This window comes from Hyalella azteca, unplaced genomic scaffold (genome assembly GCF_000764305.2).
Source record: "Hyalella azteca isolate HAZT.00-mixed unplaced genomic scaffold, Hazt_2.0.2 contig10403, whole genome shotgun sequence".
In the NCBI taxonomy this organism is placed as follows: domain Eukaryota; kingdom Metazoa; phylum Arthropoda; class Malacostraca; order Amphipoda; family Hyalellidae; genus Hyalella; species Hyalella azteca.
In genome coordinates, this window is record NW_025940445.1 from 28,497 (window position 1) to 41,267 (window position 12,771).

The following is a 12,771-nucleotide window of genomic DNA, read 5'->3' on the forward strand; positions in this document are numbered from 1 at the left end:
GTAGTGCACCTTATAATATCAAAAACATAGTGACAAATTATCTAATTTTACTATTTTTGAGTGAAAATCGCATAATTTTCAAAAATTTAACTATTTTTTATGAACAAATATGAATTTCACAATAGAAAAATGACTTTTTACTGCAGACAATCCTTTGTATTGTATAAAATATGATACAAACTAATTTTTACATGTAATATGAGTAACTAATTCATATTATCTGATTCATTCAACCATCCTTCATAATAGAAAATAAATGCCTGATGATTATGTGAATTCATTTCCCTTCATCTTAAAATCCTCAAATCATTCGAATATCAATAATCACGACAGGTATCAATGAGATAACTCAATATTAAATCAGTTATGAATAACTTGCCGGTGTTCAGCCCGTAAGTTGTCCTTGTTCTTATATTCTGATTGCCAATATATTATTTGCAGGAGCATTGATATTTTAATATTATATTTTCATAAATTTTGGACTGCTTCCTGTCATACTAATGGTGATTGACTTTAATGTTTTTGCAAAACTTATACGGAACTAAGTGATTCCTAAACATTCCCGTTGATGTTGAAAAGAATGAAAAATGCCTTAATTTATTTGACATTTTTCAAAAAATGGAAATTTTCATTTTCATTTTTTTTATTTGGTGGTGGTTAATATGTCATCGCATTAGCCGAGTATCTCTTCATATACATGAGCCATGTAAACATGGTACGAAGCTCCTGCCATTATTACTCAAAAAGTTAAACTAGATTTTCCAAAAACTTAAATGGAGACGCAACGGAAAAGTTCACTTCCACAAGCAGACGTAGTTCACTTCCACTATCGAGGCAACACGCACACGGTGCTTCAGTACCGACAAGACAGCAAGATTTAGCCACCTTCACCATAGCGTTGAATTATCCCCATAAGCCCTTCCTAGGCTCCAAACATTGACATAAGTTTCAATTTTCATGTACTATAAATGCAAATCGACCAATTCACAGTCCGTGCTGAAATTTCGAATCATGGACAGCAAACTGACGTCATTATAATTTTTAGCTCTCAATTTGTTCTTATACACAAATTTTTTGATATATATAGAATAAAAATATATAATGCATGACAAAATAAGAAAATAATTGCTCATGAATCATAATAAGGCTTTGCAAAAAATATTTCCTCAATTCATTTGTTCTGGGTAGCTAAAGTAAACTAAGAAGGGCCATTCCAGTGAAATTGACAATGTGTACAATTCGCATAGAGCAGGTTTATTTCCGCTGAACATTACTTCATGATTCATGCTTTGCACCATTGCACTGCGTTGTGCCACAGATTATATCATAGAAGACCAAGAAAACCCATAGAATCACGTCACGAGAATTTTAGTCAATATCATGTCGCGAATCTAAATTTCTAGACAAGTCTCACAAATGTCAAAGAAAATTTTTGATTTTGCAATTCTGTACCAAATGAGAAAAAGTACACTTTAGGTTTTCAAGGAATTCAGATCTAACCACAACAATACGTATTTCATTCAGCTAACAAGGAATCGACATGGACATCAATCTTATGAAACTTTTGGACATCATAAAGCAGTTATAACTCCATGCCTATAAGAGGCCGGCTCAAAAAGACAGGGATACAAAATACTACATATTTGTAAAAAAATCTACTGTAAAATGCACTGCAGTGACGCAGTGCAATGGTGCACAGCATCTCAGCAGCTGCTCTTGATCTGATACAGTGATGCACTGCAGTGACGCAGTGCAATGGTGCACAAAATTAATGATGAAGTGATGTTCGGCAGAAATAAGCCTGCTTTTTACTGCGTTGAAGTGGCGTTTTTCAGTTTAATTCAGTTACCCTCAGAGAGAACAAAGTGAAGAAATTAATCTGTTTCAATATTTTCTATGCTTTTTATGTATTTGACTTTCACATTTCCTAGCGGTATATTTATTCCGTTCAGTTTTGTTTCAACATTCTCAATCCATTCCAACTTCAATGCTAAAATTGATAATAACGTGCGTTTACGGTACTTGTTTTGAAGTTTCAGTGCCTATCGATAATAATTCCCCTACCTATTACACATCTGACACCACTTGATTAAACTTAATGTGGAAGTTTTGGAGCCTACGAAGGCCGTGAGACGAGTCAACACTACGGTGAAGGTGGCTGAATTGAAAACAATGGCATTAATTGAGCCCGTGTTAGATGATAATTGAACACATTATTCTCGTCTCAATTATCTATTAAAGATTACGAAGAAAATGAGATGAGAAAATTTTGCACGTCATCCCTGCGTCGGCCCTGTCACTGGGAGAAATGAGTGGGGCGTTTTCCAAATAATACATTCATGTTCGGAAACAAGGCATTTTCCTCTAATTATTTGTTCAGCATAAACCGAATTGCAATGAAATCTGTCTACACGAAGCAAGTGTCTCATTTTCATTCCTATGGAGAGGCTAAATGAACAGTTGAAGTCAAGAAGTAGTGAACCAAGGAGCGATGGACACATTTCAAAAATTACGAATTGTAAAACAAATTGAATCTTTCTTGACGCGCTAAATATGTTCACCGGCATCGACGCTCAGAAAAGTGCGACAATAAGTACTGTTAAAATGAGTGCTTAAAACAATGAGGTTAAAATTTATTGTAAACAATTTTCAGTAATAAAAAAATATTTTGAAGAGATAATTCAGTCGTAGTCTTGAACACGCATAACATTGAATGCTGACTATCAGTATATGAAATGTTGAACGACTGATTTGTACAATAAACTACTATAAAAACTGTTGCTTAGGAAATTTTAAACAGAAACTTCGCTGGAAAATACGTTTTACGTCAGTTACTTCCGACTTCATTTTTATAAAATGATTGGGGATTATTTCAAAAATACAAAAAGGGCCGAGTGATCCTAAAATGATTCTTTTGGAAAATGAGCTGAACATTTCTATGAGTTTGCCTCATTTTCAATGAGTAAGAACGCTTGCGAACATATACTGTATTAAAACCCTGAGTTGTAAGGCGGGTATCAGCGGTACAACATGGACAATCCATACAGACCGTACACCTGCAAGATGCTTAAAATTTACTCTATCTTTTAACATTTCCTTTCTGATGGGAGAAATCTTTTGATATAAGGAAATTTTTGAAACGTCTTAGTATAGGGAAATTCTCTCTCATAACCTACCGGGTACTCATTTTCTGATTAAACATGCACAGGAAATTTAAAATAGTTACTCATATTATGCAGCAAGAGATAATATTTTTAGTGTTAACGTTTATGGAGACATTTTGCACAATCAACAAACTTTTGCACAATGAAATTATTTTCACTATAAAGAAAACGTAATTTTAATCAAATTTCATTGAAACATGGTGCACAAAAAAGCAATATCATTAACCTGCAAGTTAAATTTGGACATTGCTGTACGCATCGCATCCTATCCTCCCGATCTCAGTGAAGAAAAAATGTTTTATAATTTTGGGAAGGATTACCTTCCACAAACAGCGAGAAATAAAAACGAATTAGTGAGCCTGACGTAAGTGGTGTCTAGTGAGAAACGCCAGCTGCTGAAGCACACAAATAGCAACACAATTGTGTATGTGGTGATGATGGTGCATAACCTGTTGATTCTCTTAAATGCAATTCGCACTGACAAAGGTGTGACATGTGCTTATAGAAGTTTCCGGTGTACTAGGAATTCGACGGAAACAGAGATATCTGCATTAGAATTAAATTAGAGACCGACATGTCTTGAATTTGGCTCGCTATCATAAAATCTGCATGCTGTTTCATCGATCTGAATTTTGTCGAAGCTAATCTCAAGTAAATTGACGATCCTTCTACTGATGACATGTAGCTCCCAATAACATTCTGAAGTGTTAATTTATCTATATTCAAAGAGTTAAAACACCAAAGAGCTTTTTTACGGGAAGCCAAAAAGCAGTGATTTTTTTTTGTAAACACCGATAACCCCAAAATTAAGATCTTCATGATACATCAAAAGAAATAATACAAATAACTCATCTCCACAGATGAAGCAGGTGCGTCACTTCTCATCACTCAACAGTTCATAAATGGACAGCATTTTCCCGAGCAGCGTTCATTGTACCATCCACGTCCTATACGACGATCCCCTCAGTCGGTGGTCTTAACATATCATCTAATACCAGAACAATATTTTTGTTGTATTAAGTTGAAATAACGTTTATTATCAAATTAATACTCAAACATGGATTAAGTTTAAACCTAAGCCGTCTTACGAAGGAAAAAAATCTGGCATTTCTTTAACGACCTTGGCTTTTGCTAGCCTCGCGTCGCCTATTCTTGTTGGCGTGTTCTATCAGAGTTGTTTGATCACTACTCACTAGTCAAGGGCGGTCAACTCACTCAACTGTGCGAGTCTTTCCCGTTTCTGATAGCAAGCGCATAACTCTACGTGTTGCTGTCACCGGTGCCTGTGCAATGCAGCCTTGCAGGATTTTGCAACCTATGAAAGTAAGATAGATATTTTACTTCTCTATTCTTCATAATTTTTTTCGTGAATCAAGATTTGTGTAAGATTTACTTGCTTAGGTATAAGTAAAAAAAATTAAAGTCACGTGGTGCCGTGATCGCGTGATGGAACGGTAGCTGGGCGATGTCTCTTTGAAAATGACGACTCGCTCCTCCGGCTTCGGTACTTCGACAATCGACGCTTATTAAGTAGTACTTCATTCTAAATATTATATCTCAAAAAATTCAATTCTATATTATTTATCGACGTGAACTTCACGTTTAATATAAGAATTTGAGTTTAATATTGTTTTTGATCTGAAATTAAATTATTCAAATGTCTAATTTGGAAATTGAATAGTTTCCATTAAACCCGTAAACAATGGCCCACTGGACCATTCGGAATTTACATTTTTTGACGAAATGAGTGGCTACGGAGTATGGACTGAACTCCAAATGAAAAAACATTGACTTTTATATATAGGACCGTAGAACGTAGACGTGCTTTAATCATTCCGCAGTCCGGCAGTAACAGACTATTTCATATTTTCACGAAAACAGTGGTGAGTGGTCAGTAGTGCTCAGTAGTCAGTACTATACTCAGTAGAAGTACATTATTACGTATAATATATATTTTAGGATGATACAATTCTGTAAGTGTAATATATCATTTGTTACAATTATGATACCTATATCTATATGGCATATGCTGAAAGAACTAAAATTGTATATTTTGCATGACATGATAACGTTGTTACTAGGTATGATGTTATCAGATGATTTATGTTCTTTGTCGTTAAACCAACTTGTGTGTTGTGTCTTGTTTAATTGTTCAATTAACTTATTATTAACTTGGAGCTGTCCAGTCTGTGAGACTGTGGCTGTGCCACATGGCCCACAGCCCCACACGGTCACACCTGGTGAAGCAAACCACAGTCCCACACTCCCTGTTTATTTGCTTATTTTTGCTATACTGTCAAATGGGGGGAAAAAGTGTTGTAGCAGCTAAACTAATCAAAATACTGTATTGCATAACCTAAAAATAGTGCCTTAGTGGCCTAAAGTTCAACATTTTTACTATCTAGGTATGTAATATAAAGCTAGTTAATAAATCATACATTTACAACCTCTAAAATAGCCCTGAATAAAATGTAAAAAGTGAGATTTTGTTAAATTACGGACGGCTGAGGTCTGTAGCAAAAAAAATATATGCCATATTAAAAAATGTTACTTACATAAAATGATAAAAGTTGCACTGCTTGCTGGCTCAGCTGCAGAGCTGCTGCTTGCATGATGATGGTGGTGTTGGCTACTTGGCTTGGAAATGTGATTGGCAGAAGTTGCGTATCTCAGGGTAACACTTAAAAGCTGAAGTCGCTGAAGTGGCGAACGATTGATCGATGAAAGGTTTTACTTGAAATGAAAGGTAATTAATTGTTTAACATGTTTAAACAGAGAACGGGTATATCTGCCTCAAATGCTATGGTTCAAGATTTTCATTTCTTTTGACACCAGTGTTTGAGTGTTATATACCGTCAAACGGGTAGAAAGGGATGGATGGGGTAAATAGGGACGCGTGTCCCACATTTTGTAGAAATATTGTAGCAGCTAAACTAATCAAAATATTGCAAAACTAAAAATAGTGGCAAGGTATGTTTTTCACTATCTTTTTTGTTATAGTGAAATCACTAGACTTGATTACAATTGTGCAAAATTACAAACCATCCTGTAAGCTTACAGATACAGAAGAAATGCTACATGGCTGCTGATATGAAGCTTGCAGTGGACAAGTTTGTTGTCAATGCCCAATGGCATGTCCATGGAAACAGTAATATCTAATTAGCAATATGGTAATTAATGAATATGGTAATATCATATCAATAAAGGAAAAACAAGTAAAAATCACAGAAAATGTCATTTATTTTACATCTACATCATCTACAATAAAAGAGGAGAACTTCAGAGTACTGTTAGTAATAGATGAGTACACTCTGCATGCTTCAAATGTTTGAAATTAAGTTTTATTTCAAGTGTCCCTTTTTACCCCATTTCAAGATTAATTCATGAGCCTTTTATATTGCGTCTAGCACCTTACAAATAGCATATGGAATTTTTTTGAAGATGCCATTCAATAGCCCTTGCAAAGAGCTATAAAATGAGCCTAAACTTGTTTCTGAAATGTTTCATGGTAAGAAGTAATTAACAAAAACCTCTTAAAACCGTCCCTTTTTACCCCATTCGATGGTATATTATTGGTAGTATGCTATTGTAGTATCTGCTTCTAAAATCACGAAATTGCCCAATTCTCCGCCACATTTGATCGATCCATTATTCGCCACATGGCACATGTTCCACACTTCAGCGTCTTCAGCGCCTTCAGCTTTTAAGTATGACCACGTATCTCATTAAAAAATTGGCGGTTATTTCTGCAGGATGGGGGTAATTATATAAGCCTTAAGGGATACTCCCTGAAAATGCATTTACAGTAGAACCTCAGTTAGCAAAGACTCCAGTTAACAAAAAATCAATCAACAACAAATTTTGATTACATTTACTACCTTGCTCAGCAAAAAAATTTCAATTAATGATAATGAAAAAGTAATGCATCATCAGTCATCACAAAATTGTGCATAGAATGTCCTAGATAGAATTGTGCACCAGGCATCATAGAATGAAAAGTAATTAACCTAAACTAGGATTTAGCCTATTTCTCCAAAATATATGATGGTTGTTACTAAAACATTCCTTTCTGTTTCAGGTATGTTTTTATGATCTTTTTTTTTTATTTGTTATAGTGAATTCACTTAACACAATTAAAATGATGTGAAATTACAACTGTCCTGTAAGTTTGCAGATACAGAAGAAATGCTATACAGCTGCTGATATGAAGCTTGCAGTAGACAAGGTTGTTGTAAATTCACAATGGATAGGTATGGTAATATCATATCAATAATACAGTACAGCAATCCCTTGATTAGCACGGTTTTGAATACTGCGGTTTTGATTAACACGGAAAAAAAATTTGCGACCTACCCTTAATCTACGCGGTGCCAGTTTTGATTAGTTCCACTTTTTTTCACAATGCATCATTTTCCCTCCTCTAGCCAGAGGTGTTACGTTCATAACAAAAGTGTTACTTTTTGCTTATTAGATCCTATNCCCTTATTACCCCATTTGACTTGAGTTGCAGACTTGCAGCAATGTGGTCAAGAAAGCAGGTTTAAAAATACTAATACTTTCATCAGTCTGTCAATGAAAAATGATGAAATTAGAAAAAATACTTTGTTGCAGTTGAAGTGCGGCTGCCTGTGGAAGTTAAAAATAAATGTTTAATAAGGAAATTGAAAAATTATCTCTTCAACATATCAAGTCCACAGATTTTTATAAATTCAAAATTCAGCATCCATTAAATCGAATATTTATATTACGGTATAACAAAAATACTTAAGAAATTGAATCTAATCTACTAATAGTTGTGTCCTATAATTTGGCATTCAGGACTCTGGCTTCTTGCTATATAGTTAAGTTATGGTATTTAATAATTAATTCTATTGATTCTATAATAATTTAGAAATAAGAAATGATGGTTAAGTTAGTATTATGGTTTGTGAATTTGCCTTTTTTTCTCTCATTACCAAAATGTGATATGTTTAATTTTTTCCTAGGTCATCCCTCATCTGACTCATCTCTGCTCTTCCAAAGCTGTCCACCGTCATCATGGCTACCACTCATCCTATAATTGAGTTTGCTTTTTCAAATGTTTCCATAGTAAATAGCGGTTCATTTCAAGTAAAGTGCAAATTTTGCAAGTATGGAGGGGGATTGGTAAAGTTTCTAGAACAAGTTTCTGTAATTTATCAAAACACCTCGAGCGTCACCACCCAAATGCCTATAAAACATATTGCAGCAAGATCAGAAAGAGTTCCTCTTTGGAGGGGAAAGGCAAAAGGATAATGAAATCTCTTTTCCTACCAGCACAATTTAACAATACAATGCAATCCAAAACATCCCATATCATGGAACAAGAAGTTTCAGCAATTCCATGCAGCAGCAACATTGCTAGCACAGAGAATCCTGTACCAAGGGAACGACTTTCACTACCACCAGGTACAAAAATCACGTCATGAAAAAACACCTGCAAAGTCAACAACATGAAGAAGCTGTGGAATTTAGCAAATCTGACAATGGAAGTCAACATATATTAGGATTCCCAACAAAAGAAGAACAGGAAAAAGCAACAAGAAACACAATGATTGCTGGAATCTTCATGGCTTCTCATTCATTACCATTCAGCTTGTATACTGCCTTGTGTGCTTTTCTGTGGCTACCAAGGGTAATTTGGGACGCTTTTATTTTGTGTCTGGCGCCTTATGTATAGCATATGGAATTTTTTGGAGATGCCATTTGGTACCGGTAGACCTCGCAACGAGCTTTAAAATGAGCCCAAACTCATTTCTGAAATGTTTCACGGTAAAAAGTTCTTCAGAAAAAATGCTCATACCGTCCCTTATTACCCCGTTTGACGGTATATATCGCCATACCTTCATGCTTTGGATGGTGAGCAAGCTAGTCACAATAAGCTTCTAATTTTAACCACATGTCACGAAATTTACACTTTCCAGGCATGGTGATGTGGAAATTGCATGCTGAACATGGAATGCTGGCCCTGCAGATCAAAAAGTTGTTGGATGCAACTGAGCTCAGTGACCAAGCTCATGTGATAATAATCGTAGGCCATCAGGAGCCATGGCAATACCACCCACCTGTCCCTCAGCTCCATCAGTGACGAGCAAATAACACAGAGGGACGTCGTGGCCATCAGGAGCCTCCATTGGAGCTTCCCTCTTGCATGGCACACACAACGGGGGAGCAACCAGCAGGCCCCCAAACCCGGGGCTGGGGGGCTCCCGTGCCTGCCATGGCAGGTGGTGACATAGATTATATTTATAAGGAAATGAACTTTGGATAACAACGGAAATTATTGTTTAAAATTCCAATGCTGTGTCCTTGTACTTGATACACAGAGCAGCATGGTGGACATGAGACTGTATTGAGACTCAAGCACACAACAAAAACTAAACAAATTCCTAATGTCACATCAACTTCACATTCAAGAAAATTTATCATGTTAATTAATTAATTATTCAAATGATTCATCATTCATCATGAATGAATTCACATTCATTCATGTGAATTCATTGTGTTACACTTCACAAATATCTGGGATCAAAGATTTGTATATGAAACTTCATACCTCATCATAGGTGAAGGGTTCCTCCTTGACATCCACGTCCATAGTTCCGTCCTCGCACTCGTCGTTGGTGTTGTCAGCGGCAGCTTCAAGAACAAGAGATGGCGCAGCAGCTTCAGAAGCTGCTCAAGAAACAAAAATAAACTTAACATTCACTCAGTAAAAATATTCCCTTCCTTGTAATAAAATCAAACAGCAATCTTCTATGATTCAGAGTGAGGTAGGTTATTTATGTTATTGCTGACCTGATGATGCTGACAAATATAAATATAAAATATTATATTTATTATGAAACTTATTTATACTTATTTCTTGCATTGAATACTTTGATGGTGTCAAGAGAAATGACTTCATTTTAAAACCTTTAACAGGTGGACAAAAGAATGCCAGTAAATTTGACTATGCAAGTAGTATGATGAAAAAATACTTAAAAAATTATTTAAATGCAGCCACTGTAATTGACACATATGATATTATGTTGAGTTGAACACACAAAAAAATTGTCTATCTTCAAATGACCAATAAATGATACATACCATACTGATAATAAATGATGAGATTACTTGTTCAATTATATCAAATGCAAACATTAGTATTTAATTAGGCTTCTGAGTAACAAATGTATTAAATGATCATATTTTAATTCCAAAGTATTGTAGTGAGTGATGCCAGGAAAGTGAAGGTGATCAGATGGATGGTGATAAGCTGAGACAAAGCAGCCTCAGGGACAAAACAAAGGATTTGATTGGTATTTCTGGTCAGAGATTTAGAGTTACCATAGGTATATCCTAACTTACTTTTAGAAGGGTTAAATACTGAAAATATCAGGATAGTTTTCACTTACAAATAAGCACAAATTTTTAAAATCTGAACCTAATTTTTGAAATCGAAGAGAATTGTCAAGGCAAAAGAAATACAACTTGAGCATTAACCGAACACTAGACTCACCTTCAGACTTCACTTCAGCAGCAGACACTTGAGGGAAGCTCTGCTCAGCACACCAGACACTCCTATCAGGATCTTTAGGGCATCGCTGCAGGACAATGCTGCATTCTTGAGTATTATAATTGGTCGAGTCTTGTCTCAAGTTGGCAGTTTTCTTATCGTTGCACTTCTTACAGGACCAGGGACCATTTGGCATTTTGTTCATCTGCAAACACTCCAAGTGGAACCAGTTACCTCCTGCAACATTTCTTGTAGCCATTCTTTCAATGTAAGATTCACATTTCTTACCACCACAACATCTAATCCATTTACAAGGCTTCTTTTTTGTTGGATTTTCTTCTTTACTTATTTCACAAATACAGTAAATTTCCATTGTCTTAGTAGCTTGTGAATTTTCATTTCCGAGATTTGTGTTGACATTCTCCATTGGGCACAACTGGTTTTCAAGTGGTTCCTCACATGCATCCACACCTCTTGAGTCAGTAATGTCTGATAGCTGGCCTGCATTATCTGCAGGTTGTACAATAGGTGTCGGATCCCCTGCAGGGTAGTGTCTGGACTCCGATGAAGCTGAGAATGAACCACATGAGTCAGGAACTTCTTCAAGCTCTGGGAATTTTAACAGACAATCAGTTTTAATTTTCTTGTACTTTTTTGGTTCTTTTAAATTGCATTTCTTTTGAAAGATGTTCTTCCTGTGGTTGCCATCAAGTCGTTCCAAGCCGTGAGTTAAACTTTTTGAGTTGAATTTTTTGGTTTCCTTGAGAGATTGTTCATTTCGGTTTGAAAAAATCTCTTCTGCCAGATCAGCATCATGCTGTACCATGTTTGTATTACATCTGAGAAAAGCTTCAATGTGGACAGTATCAATGCCAGTTTCTTCATCAGATTTTGTTTCATTCATGTAGCCCGGGGATTCAAATCTATTTCTAACAGCAATCTCCACGTGTGACATCACTCTTTCTGTAGCTGCTAGAGTCGGCTTCATGAGCTGGACGACTTCAAGGCACCGTATGATGTTCACTGGATACGTTGGTGTGCTGTTGTTGGCGCTGATGTAATGTGCAAATGCATGGGTGTATGACTGTGCTGTTGCACTTCCATACCTGACGAGTTTGTTCTGAGGTGCAGCCCGCCACTGATCTCGGAAAATGTTCATGAAATTTGCATGATCATTCTTCAAACAAGAGCACTCTTGAAGTCCTTGGCATTCATTGCCACACGTCTTAAATTGCACATTCACAGACTCAAACAGTTTCATAATTGCTAATGATGGTTGTGCACTCTGATTGGGCTTTTTGTGGAGTGAAAAAGATTCTGTTGCAAAGATAATAGGGGCTGGAATTTCCAAGTAATTTGGAGCTACCATACAAATTTGGTCAATCCATTTAGAATTCTCATCAATTACAAAGCTTATGTCATTATCTCTTGATCCAGTCTCTTATACACATCTAGATGTGTATAAGAGACAGGAGCAGCATGGTGGACATGAGACTGTATTGAGACTCAAGCACACAACAAAAACTAAACAAATTCCTAATGTCACATCAACTTCACATTCAAGAAAATTTATCATGTTAATTAATTAATTATTCAAATGATTCATCATTCATCATGAATGAATTCACATTCATTCATGTGAATTCATTGTGTTACACTTCACAAATATCTGGGATCAAAGATTTGTATATGAAACTTCATACCTCATCATAGGAGAAGGGTTCCTCCTTGACATCCACGTCCATGGTTCCGTCCTCGCACTNGTGCTGACAGGGTTTGGAACTGTGCTGACAGGGTTTGGAACTGTGTTGATAATGTTTGAAACTGTATTAATAGTGTTCAAGGGAGCAGAGGATGGAGTTACAGAAGTGAGGGTTGGAAAGATGGGTGGAGTTGTTGACAGTGAGGTGATCATATTTCCTGGTTGATCAGTTGGAGATTTTTTCTCAACATATTTACGAAAATATTCACAATATACATGAGGATGCTTCTGCCGTAAATGTCTAACTAAATTACTGCGGCTACATCTGCTATATTTAACAGTTTTTCTTTCAGGGCATAAATTGCAGGTGGCAGCAAATAAATTGTTGC

At 36.0% G+C, this 12,771-nt stretch overlaps 1 protein-coding gene across 1 annotated transcript in view; it reads right to left on the minus strand.

The window, feature by feature from the left end:
* The window catches only part of LOC108667861, a 15,354-nt gene extending 3,244 nt beyond the window's left edge, over positions 1–12,110 (minus strand). Inside the window, exons 1-3 of the mRNA XM_018154957.1 lie at positions 10,684–12,110; positions 9,739–9,857; positions 9,248–9,397 (exon numbers count right to left, since the gene is read on the minus strand). Coding sequence (XP_018010446.1) covers positions 9,248–9,397; positions 9,739–9,857; positions 10,684–12,049 — 1,635 coding nt within the window. The 5' untranslated portion in view covers positions 12,050–12,110. The remainder of the gene's footprint in view (positions 1–9,247; positions 9,398–9,738; positions 9,858–10,683) is intronic.
* Between the last annotated feature and the right edge of the window lie 661 nt (positions 12,111–12,771).